Here is a 15,174-nt window from a genome sequence, read left to right as displayed (position 1 = left end):
AGTGCTAGTGTTAGGGCTAGGGTTAAGGCTAGGGTTAGGGTTAGGGCTAGGACTAGGGTTAGGGCTAGGGTTAGGGTTAGGGGTAAGGCTAGGGTTAGGGTTAGGGTTAGGGCTAGGGTTAGGGTTAGGGCTAGGGTTAGGGTTAGGGTTAGAGTTAGGGCTAGGGTTAGGGTTAGGGCTAGGGTTAGGGTTAGGGCTAGGGCTAGGGTTAGGGTTAAGGCTAGAGTTAGGGTTAGGGTTAGGGTTAAGGCTAGGGTTAGGGTAAGGGTTAGGGTTAGGGTTAGGGTTGTACAGGGTTGTGTCATACCCTCTCATAGATGTTGTGGATCTAATTGAATCATTTGTCGTTCATCAGGAGAATATAAGAATCATGCATCTCTCATATGACTGTTGTGGAGAGTCGTGTCCTCCTGTAGTTGACATTACCAAATGTTTACCAGAGAACCGCTCGGTCCAGTAGTGCACAAGAGTCCCTGAGAGGTGTGTCCTCAAGCTCTACCTTGGTCTATCCCCTGTCTCCACCCCTACCCTGAGTCTCTGTGTGTGTCCCCCGCTCTGCCATCCCCCCCCCCCCCCCACCCCACCCCCCTTGTAGAAGTCCTTCTCTGCACGGGCCGTGTCACGCTCCCACCAGCGCGCCGAGCACATCCTGAAGAACCTGCAGCAGGAGGAGGAGAAGCGCCGTCTGGGTCGAGAGGCCAGCATCATCACGGCCATCCCCGTGGCCCAGGAGGCCTGCTACGAGCCCACCTGCAGCCCACCCCCAGAGCAGGAGGAGGAAGGTGGGCTGGTCGCAGCACCTTTCACCCTGAGGGATAGAACAATGTCTGTACCAGTGGAGGCTGGTGGAGGTAGAAATTGGAGGACGGGCTCATTGTAATGTACAATGAGGCCGTCCTCTGATGTCTACCTCCACCAGCCTCTCCTGATCTGTACATGCTCAGACAGCCCCCTCTCACTCAGAGAAGGACTCACATATCAAATACAATTTGAACTAAATATTCAAGTGTACTATCTACTATGTACCCTACTTTACTTTGTGTGTTTTCCTGTTCTTTACTTTTGACAATATTCATCCTAAAATGATTAAACGATTCGTCTACCCTCAAATAGAGAGCTACAGGTCTTAATACATAATAGACCTTGACCTCTTTGGTTTCCAACACACGTTAGTTCTTTAGCAGTCTGGAATCCTCTTCTGACATTGAGCTATCTCCTCCCTGCCAGCAGAAGAAGTGGTCAACCTGGCATCACGCCGCCTGTCTGTCAGTCCGTCCTGTGCCTCCAGTAACTCCCACCGGAATTACTCCTTCCGCAGGGGCTCCATGTGGTCCGTCCGCTCTGTGGTCAGTGCTGAAGGTACGACAGCCGCGTGGGTGAAATCCCCTGCCCACTCACTCAAATTCACACATACAGTACATGTATTCAGCATGCATACCCAATGACAACAGGATAACATTATATCTTCACACAGATAGGATGTACAGACACAATTGTACATTTGTATATTTTCACAAAAGTTGATTATGTGCTGTCATGACGGGCTTTGACAGGGGTTAAGCCTAAATGACGCTGAGATGCAGGTTCTACATGTTGGATGTCTGTCATTCCCTCCCTCCAGATGAGGAGAATACCACTGAGCACACACCCACTCATCACATGCTGCAGCCCCCTCAGGCGGTCTTCCCAGCATGCATCTGTGCTGCCGTCTTACCCATAGTGCACCTCATGGAGGATGGGGAGGTGCGTGAGGACGGTGTGGCAGGTAAGGGCTGCTTCTCAACGACCCTACTGAGGTTCCCGTAAGTCATGTGTAAGTAGTAGGCAATGTGTCATCCTGCCCTGATGAAAACTCACTTTCCTTCCATGATCCTTCAGTAAGTGCAGTGGCCCAGCAGATTCTGTGGAACTGTCTGATTGAGGACCCGGCCTTGGTGCTCAGACACTTCCTGGAGAAACTCACCGTCAGCAACAGACAGGTAGAGGAACAGTCTGTCAAACAAGACGACTCACTGCCATGTTCAATAACATTCCATTCCACCCTCAGAATAGCTCAAAGGGGATGGCTATTTTGGGTATTGCTGTTGAGTTTGGGTTGAATTCCTATACCTTGTTGTCTCAGGATGAGCTGATGTACATGCTGAGGAAGCTGTTGCTCAACATTGGGGATCTACCAGCCCAGACCTCCCATATCCTCTTTAACTACCTGGTGAGACTTGGAAGAATCGGTCATCAACTATCAGCTTGACTATCTGAGGACAATCTTCATTCATGCATGTATTTTCTCTCTCTCTCTCTCTCTTTCTCTCTCAGGTGGGTCTGATCATGTACTTTGTCAGGACACCGTGTGAGTGGGGCATGGACGCAATCTCGGCCACTCTGACCTTCCTGTGGGAGGTGGTGGGTTATGTGGAGGGTCTCTTCTTCAAGGACCTCAAACAGACCATGAAGAAGGAGCAGTGTGAGGTCAAGCTGCTAGTCACTGCCTCCATGCCAGGTAAGCATTTATTGTCTAATCACATTGTGCAGTGGGCTCACTGGGACTATCACTGGGACTATCCTCTTTGTTTTGTTGACTGTTTCATGTGGACAGTACACTCTATGTACGCTTTTTGCAGGAACCAAGACGCTGGTCGTGCACGGTCAGAATGAGTGTGATATTCCCACCCAGCTGCCTGTACATGAGGACACTCAGTTTGAGGCCTTGCTCAAGGTAAGTGACCTCCTCACCAGAGGTGAACCAGCGCTGGTGTATAATGGGAGAGTTAGTATGTGGCCTAATGACGTGGTACCTTGCTCTTTGCTAACAGGAGTGTCTGGAATTCTTCAACATTCCTGAGGCTCGGTCGGCTCACTATTTCCTCATGGACAAGCGCTGGAATCTCATCCATTACTCCAAGGTTGGCCTTTTGACAGTGTGGAGTTTAATAGTGTGGTCAAATGTTTAAGGCTCTATGTGAGAGTTAACCCTACGCTACCTGCGGTAATGACATGATCTACTGTCTCTCCTATAGACGTATGTACGGGATATCTATCCATTCCGGAGGTCTGTCTCTCCCCAACTCAACCTGGTGCACATGCTTCCAGAGAAAGGCCAGGAGCTCATTCAGAAACAGGTTTGTGTGTGTGTGTGTGTGTGTGTGTGTGTGTGTTTGTGTGTGTGTGTGTGTGATTGGGTTTGGTACACTAGTGGCATGGGAGTGTGTTGGATCAACAAGAATAAAAATAATATGTCTGTCCAAATCTTTCCCATTGCTTGACTCCTGTCCTTGGTGTGTACTCAGAGCCTTCCTCTCCCTCCCCAGGTGTTTTCTCGCAAGCTGGAGGAGGTGGGTCGCGTCCTCTTCCTCATCTCTCTCACCCAGAACATGCCGGCCGCACACAAGCAATCCCATGTCTCCCTGCTTCAGGAGGACCTGTTACGGCTGCCCTCTTTCCCTCGAACAGCCATAGATGCTGAGTTCTCCTTATTCAATGAGCCACAGGGTAACAACATTTTGGAGATTAGTCACTGCATCACATTATATTCAATGTGGGCATGGTATGGGTATGTAATCGATTATGACCTTTAAGCCCTTGTCACGATTGAATAATCTTAACCCTCAAATTGTCTTCCCAAATCACACATATACAACACTAAGTCCCCTCTGTGAGTGAACCTCTGCTCTGTCATTCCCATTCTCAGGGAAGGAGCTGTTTGGCCTGGACACCCTACACAAGGTCCTGTGGATCAAGCTCCTGGAGGAGATGTTCCTGGGCATGCCCAGTGAGTACCCCTGGGGGGATGAGATCATGCTGTTCCTGAACGTGTTCAACGGGGCTCTGCTCCTGCACCCAGAGGACAGCGCCCTCCTCAGGCAGTACACCGCCACTGCCATCAACACAGCCGTGCACTTCAACCACCTCTTCTCCCTCAGTGGGTACCAGTGGATCCTCCCCACCATGCTGCAGGTGGGTACCTCTGGGAGGGAGTCAGATGACTAGAGATGCATATAGATATATTGATGTCTAAGAGTAGCAATCCTGGTCAGGAAGATACATTGTAACAGCCAACAGTAGGATACAAGATACATTGTAACACCCTTGAAATAAATATGTGGCATCCTCTTACAATAATGGCCGAATAATAACCATGATGAAAATAGCAACTCAGAAGTGCTGTGCCAATGTCCCTAATGTTGAAGTATCACCACCTTATGAGGTCATTGTTGACGATCTGTTTTCCTGACCTCCGTGCCGCTGCAGGCCTACGCTGACTATGAGAGCAACCCGCTACTGAGGCAGGGCATCGAGTTCTGCTGCAGGCAGTTCTACATCCTGCACCGCAAACCCTTCATCCTGCAGCTGTTTGCCAGCGTGGCACCACTGCTGGAGTTCACAGTAAGACACTCACCAACTCAGTAGAGACAGTGACATATGTTTTTCTTCTTTTTATGTGCGTGTCTGATCATAGTGTGTGATTTCATCTTCGTCTCGTGTCATGTGTCTCTCCCAGACCAGCACCAGCACAGGGCTGTCCAAGGGAGTGTCTGCCCAGTGTCTGTTTGACCTGCTGGTGTCTCTGGAGGGAGAGACGTTTGACGCTCTGGATGCTCTGGAGCTGGTGAAGGCAGACAAGCCCCTGCGATCACTGGGTAAACGCCACCAGTGACGAAACGACCCTATGAGACCCAATGTTATGAAGACGTGTTTTGCTGTTGAAAGTGCCCCTCTCTGCGTTTCGTGACAGATGCTGTTGTGTCCCTCCCCCCCAGACTTTTGCTATGGCAATGAGGACCTGGCCTTCTCCATCAGTGAGTCCATTAAGCTGTGTGTGACAGTGACAGCCTACGCCCCCGAGTCCTTCAGGAGGTAGGGCTGGCTTTCATCACGAGTCACGACTAACTCTGTTTTTCATCGGAAAAACCGTCTAAATACTACTAAAAATCTTCCATCTCCGTTGTCTTCTTCGTGTGTGTGTGCGTGTGCGTGCGTGTGCGTGTGCATGCATGTGTGTGTGTGCGTGTGTGTGTGTGTGTGTGCGTGTGTGTGTGTGTTGCAGCCTGCAGATGCTGATGGTGCTGGAGGCCCTGGTGCCGTGTTTCCTACAGAAGCTGAAGAGCAACACTCTGTCCATGGAGTCTGCGTCTGCCGCGCGGGACGAGATCGCTGCCATCGCCGCCCTGGCCACCTCCCTGCAGGCCCTGCTCTACAGCTCCGAGACCCTCACCCGGTCAGACCAACACACACCCACACCCAACACACACACACACACACACACACACACACACCCAACACACACCCACAGACCCAGACCTCCTCCCATATGTGGATATGATTGATTTTCAAGTTCATAGTGTATTGTTATATTCAAATGTATGTTTCTACAACAAACTGATTATCACTGCCCCCCCACCCACCACCCCCCCGCTTCTCAGGCCCATGACGGCCCCCCAGATAAGTCGCTGTGACCAAGGCCACAAAGGGGCAACCACAGCCAACCATACCATGTCAGGAGTGGGCAACACCAGGTGAGGAGGGCAAGAAGGCAAACAGGGTCCAATCTACAATCTGATCGTGAACATGAACTCGAAGTTCATGAACTTTAAGAATCTCTTTTTAGAGAGCCTTGGCAACATAGGAGGAGCAACATTTCACCTCTACATAATACTATCAGTCAAAACAAACAAAAGACAACACAACACAATGAATGAAGTCATGCAGAATTAGAGTAATCCATTCTGAGAAATGTTGATACGATAGCACATCAGCTCCACGCTGATCCCATGTCTGTGCCCAGGGACAACCTGCATCTGTTGGAGGAGGGCCAAGGCATGCCCAGGGAGGAGATGGACGAGCGCATCGCCAGGGAGGAGTTCCGCAGGCCCCGGGAGTCTCTGCTCAACATCTGTACCGAGTTCTACAAACACTGTGGCCCCCGTCTGAAGATCCTGCAGAACGTGGCGGGAGAGCCGCGCGTCATCGCTCTGGAACTGCTGGACATCAAGTCCCACATGAGGTGAGAGGAGGGGTCGAAGGGGAGAGGAGGGGTCGAAGGTGAGAGGAGGGGTCGTAGGTGAGAGGAGGGGTCGAAGGGGAGAGGAGGGGTCGAAGGTGAGAGGAGGGGTCGTAGGTGAGAGGAGGGGTCGTAGATTTACATCTATCCAACAGTCATCATAAGACAAAGTAATCAATGCTCACACCAGGGGCCATTGGCAGTCGTAATGACAGTAGGCTAGTTGTTTTTTTTTAAATGTTTTAATATATTTTATTAGCAGGAGAGAACTTGTACAGGGGGGTAACAGGGGAGAAGACTCACAGTGATGACTGAAGTAGAGGTAAAATGGTTGTAGAAATCATCGAAGGTTGTCTCATCATCATCGAGACAGTCGTACTACAGGGGCTGTGTCTGTGTGTGTCTGTGTGTGTGTGTGTGTGTGTGTGTGGGGGTGCGTGTGTGTTCTACACCTAACACCCCCTGTACCCTGTACATATGACCAACCAAACGTTGACTTGGCAGGCTGGCAGAGATTGCCCACTCCCTGCTGAAGCTGGCTCCCTACGACACCCTGACCATGGAGAGCCGCGGCCTGCGGCGCTACATCATGGAGATGCTGCCCATCACCGATTGGTCGGCCGAGGCGGTGCGGCCCGCCCTCATCCTGATCCTCAAGAGGCTGGACCGCATGTTCAACAAGATCCACAAGATGCCCACGCTCAGGTGCGCTCGCCCACAGGCTCTGTGCACCAGGTCTGTTTCCGCGCTGCGCGCCTCTACTCTCCCTACCGTACCGTGCCATACCGTGCCGTACCGTGCCATACCGTGCCGTACCGTGCCATACTGTGCCGTACCGTGCCATACTGTGCCGTACCGTGCTGTACCGTACCGTGCTGTACTGTACTGTGTGTGACTAGCCGGCTTTAGTCCTCTTAGAACGCTGCTTCTGTTCCGTTGCTGTTCCGTCATTGGTGCTGCTCCAAAGTGGTGTGTTGACGTGTGTATGTGTATGTGTGTGTATGTGTGTGTGTGTGTGTGTGTATGTGTGTGGTGTAATAGTACACTGTGTGTGTGTGTGTGTGTGTGTGTGTGTGTGTGTGTGTGTGTGTGTGTGTGTGTGTGTGTGTGTGTGTGAGAGAGAGAGAGAGAGAGAGAGAGAGCTGAATAGAATGCTCAGTGGTACGGGCTTTCAATATGAGCTTGATAGATAAACTCTGTGACATGCTTGTGTAATGTATGTGTGTATGTGTTAGTGTATTTAGTGTGGGTGTGTGCATGTGTGTGTGTGTGTGCGTGTGCTTGCGTGTGCGTGTGTGTGTGTGCGTGTGTGCGCTTGTGTGTGCGTGTGCGTGAGTATGAGTGTGATGTGATGTGTGTGTGTGTGTGTGTGTGTGTGTGTGTATGTGTATGTGCGTGTGCTTGCGTGTGTTTGCGTGTGCGTGTGCGTGAGTATGAGTGTGATGTGATGTGTGTGTGTGTGTGTGTGTGTGTGCTGATTGTGTATGTGCCCCATGTGTCCTCTAGGAGGCAGGTGGAGTGGGAGGCGGCCAGTAATCTGATAGAGGGCATCTGTCTGACTCTACAACGTCAGCCAATCATCTCCTTCCTACCTCACCTCCGCTCCCTCATCAACGTCTGTGTCAACCTGGTGAGGAACGCCCTGGCCCGCACACACACACACACACACACACACACACACACACACACACACACACACACACACACACACACACCTCAAATACACAGACTTTCAAATTCTCTAGTACACTCCCTGAGTGTGACGTTGTGTGTGTGTGTGTGTGCGCGTGCACGTGTGTGTGTGTGTGTGTGTGTGTGCATCTCATAGGTGATGGGTGTGGTAGGCCCCTCCAGTGTGGCTGATGGGCTCCCCCTGCTCCACCTGAGTCCCTACCTGTCCCCCCCCCTGCCCTTCAGCACAGCAGTGGTGCGTCTGGTGGCCCTCCAGATACAGGTGAATATCCCCCTTATCACACGAGAACAACTTACCAGCCTCTGTTCTTCACTTGTCTCTTAGGGTTGCCAGTTCAGTCAACGGCTTCAGGACCTACCAGCCTCTGTTCTTCACTTGTCTCTTAGGGTTGCCAGTTCAGTCAATGGCTTCGGGACTTGAAGTCATTCAAACATGTTGATCTTTTTCTTTTGTTGTCTTCTTGATCGACAGGCTTTAAAGGATGACTTTCCCCTCAGTCATGTGATCTCCCCCTTCACCAATCAGGAGAGGCGAGAAGGGATGCTGCTCAACCTGCTTATTCCCTTTGTGCTGACTGTGGGGTCAGGGAGCAAAGGTCAGAACCTAGAACCCAGGAGTTCAAGATGTCCACTTGAAACAAGTCTAGATTAGAGCCAAAGATATATCATATGTTTGGCATTAGTCTGACTCTGGATATATAACAAGTTATAGCATGCATTTGTATCTAGTGGTTATGCACTAAACATTTGTGTGTGTGTCTGCATGCGTGCGTGCGTGTGCATGTCCGTGCGTGTGCGTGTGCATGTGTGTGCGTGCGTGTGTGTGTGTGTGTGTGTGTGTGTTCCCCCCTCACAGACAGCCCTCACCTGGAGCAGCCAGAAGTCTTCTTGCTCCTGCAGACGGTCATCAACATCCTGCTGCCCCCACGCATCATCAGCACGTCCCGTACCAAGAACTTCCTGCTGGACACGTCCCCCGCCCACTGCTCCACCCCCGGGGACACGGGCAAAGACCTGCGCCGTGAGGGCCTGGCTGAGTCCACCAGCCAGGCCGCCTACCTGGGTACAACTGAAGCTGACTGGATGTCTGATTTGATCAATGATGTTGGATCAGTCGGAGGCTGGGGTGGAGGTAGAAATCAGGAGAGGGAGACGGGCCATTCCTCATTCCGTTCCATGCGTTACAATGACGCCCGTCTCTCCCTCTCTCCGATTTCTACCTCCACCAGCCTCCCCTGTGTTGGATGTATTAGCAAAGCATGCTGTATCGATTATGTATAAGTAGTTATGTAGTTATGTACAAGATTCAGTTGGAAAGTAGAGGGAGACCATAGGACAGAGAGAGGGTATTGGGTTGAACTGGGAACAGTCTTGAATTTCTTATTGGATTTTTTTTTTTAGATTAGCTATTTATTTCTGTCTCTCTCTGTCCTGTCCCCCCCCCCCCCCACCCCCACCCCCCCACCCTGTGCGGCAGCTCTGAAGGTGGTGCTGGTGTGTTTCGAGAGGCAGCTAGGGAACCAGTGGTACCGTCTGAGCCTGCAGGTGAAGGAGATGGCCCTGCGGAAGGTTGGAGGCCTGGCCTTCTGGGACTTCATTGACTTCATCGTGCGAACTCGCATCCCCATCTTTGTCCTGCTACGCCCCTTCATACAGTGCAAGGTAAGACCACCTCTACACTCTACTTCTCCTACCCCCCCCCCCCCTCTCTCTTCTTCACTGTTTCAACCTTCCCCTTTTCTCTCTTTTTGGCACTCACACTCTCTTTTATTTATATGACCTCTTCCTCCTCTCATGTTTCCTTCCTTTTACTGGTCTCCCTGTCTGGAGGGGTGGAGGGGTTTTAAGAAATGTTCCCAAAAATACACTCACTGAACACTTTGTTAGGAACACTGTACTAATACTGGGTAGGGCCTCTGCTCTCAAAACAGCCTCAATTCATCATGGCATTGATTCCACAAGATGTTGGAAACATTCCTTGAGATTCTGGTCCATGATGATTCAGATCTGGCGACTGGGAAGGCCATTGAAGAACACTGAACTCATTGTCATGTTCATGAAACCAGTTTGAGACGACTTTTTCTTTGTGACATGGTGCATTATCATGCTGGAAGTAGCCATTAGAAGAGAAGATGGGTAAATTGTGGCCATGAAGGGATGCACGTGGTCAGCAACAATACTCAAATAAGCTGAGGCATTCAAGCGATGATTGATTGGTATTAACGGGCCCAAAGTGTGCCAAGAAAACATTTCCCACACCATTACACCACCTCCACCATGAGAAGGTGTACACGTGTTCCTAATAAAGTGTTAAGTGAGTGTATATATCATGTTATATACTACTATATACACAGACACAAAAAAATAAAAAACTGGTTCCGTGTGTGTGTGTGTGTGTGTGTGTGTGTGTGTGTGTGTGTGTGTGTGTGTGTCCAGCTCCTGACCCAGCCGGCAGACTCTCAGGAGGAGATCACGGCTCGCCACCACATCGCCGACCAGCTGGAGAGACGCTTCATCCCCCGGCCGCTCTGCAAGAGCTCCCTGTTCGCCGAGTTCAACAACGAGCTGAAGATCCTGAAGGAGGCCGTCCACAGTGGCTCTGGTCAGACTACAGACGCTACAGACGCTACAGACACACACACACGGCACATAGAAACTACCTGATTGATTTCATACAGTATCAATCTGCTATAGATCTGTTGGGATTGGAACCTTAGTGTTAGACACACATAGAACCATAACTAGGAATGTTTACTTTTCATGATAGACAAAGTAATACAACATTACATCATCGATGACTTTTAAGCAGGTATTAACCCCGCTCCCTTTCCTTGACTGTGTGTGTGTGTGTGTGTGTGTGTGTGTGTGTATGTGTGTGTGTGTGTGTGTGTGTGTGTGTGTGTGTGTGTGTGTGTGTGTGCGTGCGTGCGTGCGTGCGTGCGTGCGTACGTGCGTGTGCATGCGTGCGTGTTCGTGTGTGTTCTCTCTACAGCCTACCAGGGCAAGACGTCCATCAGCACGGTGGGCACGTCCACGTCGGCGTACCGCCTGAGCCTGGCCACCATGTCCCGCTCCAACACGGGGACGGGCACGGTGTGGGAGCAGGAGAGCCAGCCGTCCCGCCAGCCCTCCCAGGACACGCTCAGCCGCACGGACGAGGATGACGAAGAGAGTCAGAACCCCCCCCTCTTCTACTCACACCTTCGTCATCGTCATCATCATCATCGTCATCATCATCATCTCTCTCTCTCTCTACCCCCCCCCCCCCTCTGTTATTCTATCTCTATCATTACTATCTTTATTTGGAGAGTCTATTTCTGAGTCTATTTTAGATGTTGTATCTGAAGGGATGATCGATTTTTATCAATACGTAGTACTGTCTCTCTTTCATCTCCCCTTTCATGTTTTCGAAATATCTCTCTTTCTCTTTCTGATGTGTTGTCTGACCGCATGTGTGGTTCTGCTTGCATGCCACTGTCCCCTGTACTGGTCCTGTACTGGTCCTCTGTCTCTCTACCTCACCCTGTGTCTGTCTGGTTAACTCAATCACTTCCCCATTCCTTGCCTGCTTTGATCACCCCCCTCTCCCTTTCTCTCTCTCTCTCTCTCTCTCTCTCTCTCTCTCTCTCTCTCTCTCTCTCTCTCTCTGTCTCTCTCTCTCTCTCCCTCCCTCTGTCTCTCCCTCTCTCTCTCTCTCTCTCTCTCTCTCTCTCTCTCTCTCTCTCTCTCCCTCCCTCTGTCTGTCTTCTATAGATGACTCCATGAGCATCCCCAGTGTAGTGAGTGAGCATGAGGCCTTCAACCCCAGAGTCATGGCCCAACGCCGGTTCTCCAGCCATGCGACTGGGAGTGCCGCCTCGCAGCCCGACCCCCCCAGGAGCACCATGCTGCCTAGTCACAGGTACTAACACCCCCCCCCCCCCCCCACACACACACACACGCACACACTCACACACACACACAGGCTCACACACACACTGCTGCAGATACAGTTCCACACACACACACACACACACACGCTGCTGCAGATACAGGTCCACACACACACACACACACACACACACACACACACACACGCTGCTGCAGATACAGGTCCACACACACACACACACACACACACACACACAGATCGGACCGCACCACTGTGGCAACATTCCCTCAATCCACCATCCCAATCATTCTATTTCTGTTGTAAAACAACAACGTGTCTTTAACCTCTTTCTCTCCAGTCTGAGAGCTGTACGGTAGATGAGTGAGCAGCTCAGAGCTGTGTTCAGGAGCATGTCAGTGTTCACGTGTTGCTCCAGACATGATCCAGACCAGCCCTGTCCTCTCATCCCAGAGGAGGGGCCTCGGACATTTGGGGGGCAGCATGCTTCTCCTCTCTCCCTAAACCCTTCTTCCCCCCTGCCCCCCCCCACCCCCCTCTGCAGTGAACCCAATGTGCTAGATGAGTCCCAAGGGCTGCTGGAGGAGGGTAACCTGTCTAGGTACAGTGTCACGGCCCTCTCTCTCTCTCTGTGTGTGTGTGTGTGTGTGCGTTCTCTATTCTGTACGTCTGTGTGCAGGGGGGGGGGGGGGGGCTCTTCAGCCATTAGACGGCCTCCTCCCCCCTCGCCGTCTTCCCTCGTTGATCACTCAATCATCACATCCAATCAAGTCGACCCCCCCCCCATCCCAAAGCCATCCCGCCTGTCCTAACCTAACCTCTGTCTTATCTGACACAGCCCCCCCACCCCCCCGGGTGAGTGGGTGTTTGTGTGTGGGCCTCTAGTGGGTCCAGAGAGGTCTTCTTTCCCCCCGGTCTAGTTGTGTGTGTGTGTGTGTGTGTGTGTGTGTGTGTATGTGTGTGTGTGTGTGTGTGTGTGTGTGTGTGGGGGGGGGGGTCTTCGTCGTTTCTGTCACCATCTCCAGTCAGCCCACCCACCCATCGGTGCCATGGTGTTCATACGACTGTACATCGTGTTTCAGGCTGCTTTTTTATATCACTGCTCGAATTGGACGTCCTCTACGCAGGACACCAATCTGTGGGGCACGGGGGGGGAGGGGGGGGGCACTGGAGCGGCACACCCCTCGATGAGGCAGAAGGCCTGCCGACAATTGGCTGATGTAGAACATCTGTTATTCGAGTTACACTTCTTACACTTCTCATTCCTTCCTGCCGAGAAGCGTACACACTGTCGTCAGCATTGGCAACCCAGTTATTGTTACGGTTTTTAAACCGATGCGTTGGACATTCAGAAGCATGCCCTCTCAGACAGACAGGCTCCTTCAGTCGGTGTTGCCCATCCAGGCCCCCACAATCCCCTTTGTGTTTTGGTGTACGGTATGACAAATTCTTGACTGTATTTCCTGGGCTGTGATTGGGTGTCCTGTAGTTGGTGTGTTTGTGACGGGGGCGGTGGTGGAGTGAGAGAGAGAGAGAGAGAGAGTGAGTGGGGAGAGATGGGTAGAGTGGAAGAGAGAGAGAGAGAGAGAGCAGTAAGCACACCTTCTCTTAACTCTCCTATGATGCTCGGTGAGGAAGCCGATGGGAGAGCTCAGGAGGAGAGACCGTGCTGTTCTGGTGTACTCACTCTCCTGTCTGTCTGTCTGTCTCTCTGTGTCTGTCTGTCTGTCTCTCTGTGTCTGTCTGTCTGTCTGTGTCTGTCTGTCTGTCTCTCTGTGTCTGTCTGTCTGTCTCTCTGTGTCTGTATATGTGTCTCTCTGTGCCTGTCTGTCTGTCTCTCTGTGTCTGTATGTGTGTGTCTCTGTGTCTGTCTCTCTGTGTCTGTCTGTCTGTCTGTCTGTCTGTCTGTGTGTCTCTGGTTGTGAATGAATAGGGTGGCCAGCGTGCAGAGTGAACCGGGCCAGCAGAACCTCCTGATCCAACCTCCATTAGGACGCAAGAGAGGGCTGAGACAGGTGAGAGTGGTCTTTATGTGGTAGACATACCCATACATAATTAACCTTTGCACTCCTTTGTGTATATGCAGTGGTCAATGCAATGTGTCTTCTTTCAATGCAGTTGCGGCGCCCCCTGCTGTCCATTCCAAAGAGCCAGAATGAGCCTCGAAGTCGCTCTGGAGCCAGACTCTCAACCACACGCAGGAGCATCCAGCCTAAGAACAAACCATTGGGTAACAATGTGCATGTGTGTGTGTGTGTGTGTGCGTGTGTGTGTGTGTGTGCGTGTGCGTGTGCGTGTGCGTGTGCGTGTGTGTGTGTGCGTGCGTGTGTTTGTGAGTGTGTGAGTGTGTGTGTCTATACAGGTAAACTGTATAGCAAACTTACCCCACACTTCAGATCAAGCACACTGAAGTTCAAATTCATTGGCTTTTGCAGCTCTTTGTAAATCTGATATCTCCTGCTCTGTGTGCTGACTTGAACTGACATGTACCGATCCTCCTCATTCACACAACTGTCTTTGTTCCAAATGTGTGTTTCCCCTTTAATGGTCCCTGTCACTCTCAACCCCAATAACTGACTGTCATTCTGTTTATGTCTTGTTTCAAATAAAGAAACTTTATTGGACTGTGAAGGTGAGACGCCTACCTTTCCTCTTGCAACGTAACGGCCCCTCTCTCAAACCTCACCTGATACGGCGCTCTGCATGTCTGTCTTGCACCCCACCCCACCCCACCCCACCCCGCGCCCCCCGCCCCCCCCCCCCTCCCTCCCTCCCTCCCTCTCCCCTGGCTGTGGTGTAATGTGTTAGCAGGCCACTAGAGGGCCGCTGTGCTGAGTGTGATGACTGTGGTTGTGTCTCCTCAGCGCAAGGGGACCAGAAGAGGTCAGTCACCTTCACTGAGACTCAACAGGGGGCGGTAGCGAAGCCCCCCACCGCTACTGGTACTGATGCCCCCTGTGAGGGCAGGAAGACCAGCCCTGCTCCCCCAGTGTCCCCTGCCTCAGGCTCCTCAGCCACGGTCACAGCTGACCTCCACAGCCCTGCCAACACACTGGTAAGACTGGGAGAGAGAGGGTGGGGGGTGGAGGGTGGGGGGGCTGAATGGATGTTTTTTGATTTCAAAAGAGACCTGAAATATCTCCCTTTTCACTCCTTTTACCTCTAGTTGTCTTCAGCCACAACAGACAGCAAGGAGAAGAGAGAACAGTGGGGGGGTCTTCGAAGCAGCCTCTCCCCTCACGCCTCCATCTCTAGCACCTCCTCCCCTACTCCTCCCTCTCGCTCCTGCTCTCCGCTCCCTCTCTCGCGCGCCTGCTCTCCGCTCCCTCCCCCTCTCCCTTCGTTCCTGGGGACCCCGGGGCCTCGTCCGGGGCCGTCCCAGATCAGAGAGAGTCCCGAGGACGAGGAGACGACGTCCCTGCTGCAGCACACCGACACCCTGCTCCACATCAGCGAGGACAGCGGCACGGAGAACCCCCTCCTGGCCCCCCTGTTATCCCCTCGCCGCACGCCCCGCCACTCGCCCCGCCACTCGCCCCGCCGCTTCCTCCTGCCCCTCTCCCCCGTCGACCTGGACCTGGATGAGTCCCACGTCTGA

The 15,174-nt window shown here is 52.1% G+C and overlaps 1 protein-coding gene across 1 annotated transcript in view; it reads left to right on the top strand.

Annotated features, from left to right (window-relative positions):
- The window catches only part of unc80 (unc-80 homolog (C. elegans)), a gene marked incomplete at both ends in the record, with an annotated part of 40,168 nt that extends 24,994 nt beyond the window's left edge, over positions 1 to 15,174 (top strand). The window contains 32 exons of the mRNA XM_083679943.1: positions 596 to 782; positions 1,228 to 1,359; positions 1,622 to 1,765; positions 1,879 to 1,979; positions 2,123 to 2,209; positions 2,314 to 2,497; positions 2,619 to 2,713; positions 2,811 to 2,900; positions 3,015 to 3,116; positions 3,306 to 3,486; positions 3,686 to 3,951; positions 4,246 to 4,380; positions 4,496 to 4,634; positions 4,755 to 4,851; positions 5,042 to 5,212; positions 5,418 to 5,510; positions 5,780 to 5,998; positions 6,500 to 6,730; positions 7,502 to 7,625; positions 7,824 to 7,949; positions 8,160 to 8,283; positions 8,544 to 8,750; positions 9,165 to 9,349; positions 10,124 to 10,289; positions 10,680 to 10,859; positions 11,441 to 11,588; positions 12,121 to 12,177; positions 13,510 to 13,591; positions 13,695 to 13,806; positions 14,188 to 14,208; positions 14,441 to 14,631; positions 14,743 to 15,174. Of these exons, the coding sequence (XP_083536069.1) occupies positions 596 to 782; positions 1,228 to 1,359; positions 1,622 to 1,765; positions 1,879 to 1,979; positions 2,123 to 2,209; positions 2,314 to 2,497; positions 2,619 to 2,713; positions 2,811 to 2,900; positions 3,015 to 3,116; positions 3,306 to 3,486; positions 3,686 to 3,951; positions 4,246 to 4,380; positions 4,496 to 4,634; positions 4,755 to 4,851; positions 5,042 to 5,212; positions 5,418 to 5,510; positions 5,780 to 5,998; positions 6,500 to 6,730; positions 7,502 to 7,625; positions 7,824 to 7,949; positions 8,160 to 8,283; positions 8,544 to 8,750; positions 9,165 to 9,349; positions 10,124 to 10,289; positions 10,680 to 10,859; positions 11,441 to 11,588; positions 12,121 to 12,177; positions 13,510 to 13,591; positions 13,695 to 13,806; positions 14,188 to 14,208; positions 14,441 to 14,631; positions 14,743 to 15,174 (4,809 nt within the window). The remainder of the gene's footprint in view (positions 1 to 595; positions 783 to 1,227; positions 1,360 to 1,621; positions 1,766 to 1,878; positions 1,980 to 2,122; positions 2,210 to 2,313; positions 2,498 to 2,618; positions 2,714 to 2,810; positions 2,901 to 3,014; positions 3,117 to 3,305; positions 3,487 to 3,685; positions 3,952 to 4,245; positions 4,381 to 4,495; positions 4,635 to 4,754; positions 4,852 to 5,041; positions 5,213 to 5,417; positions 5,511 to 5,779; positions 5,999 to 6,499; positions 6,731 to 7,501; positions 7,626 to 7,823; positions 7,950 to 8,159; positions 8,284 to 8,543; positions 8,751 to 9,164; positions 9,350 to 10,123; positions 10,290 to 10,679; positions 10,860 to 11,440; positions 11,589 to 12,120; positions 12,178 to 13,509; positions 13,592 to 13,694; positions 13,807 to 14,187; positions 14,209 to 14,440; positions 14,632 to 14,742) is intronic.

The sequence above is a fragment of the Argentina silus genome (genome assembly GCF_951799395.1).
Source record: "Argentina silus genome assembly, chromosome: 11".
Classification (NCBI taxonomy): domain Eukaryota; kingdom Metazoa; phylum Chordata; class Actinopteri; order Argentiniformes; family Argentinidae; genus Argentina; species Argentina silus.
The sequence above is the reverse complement of the archived record's forward strand: the minus strand, read 5'-3'. Positions and strand labels throughout refer to the sequence as shown.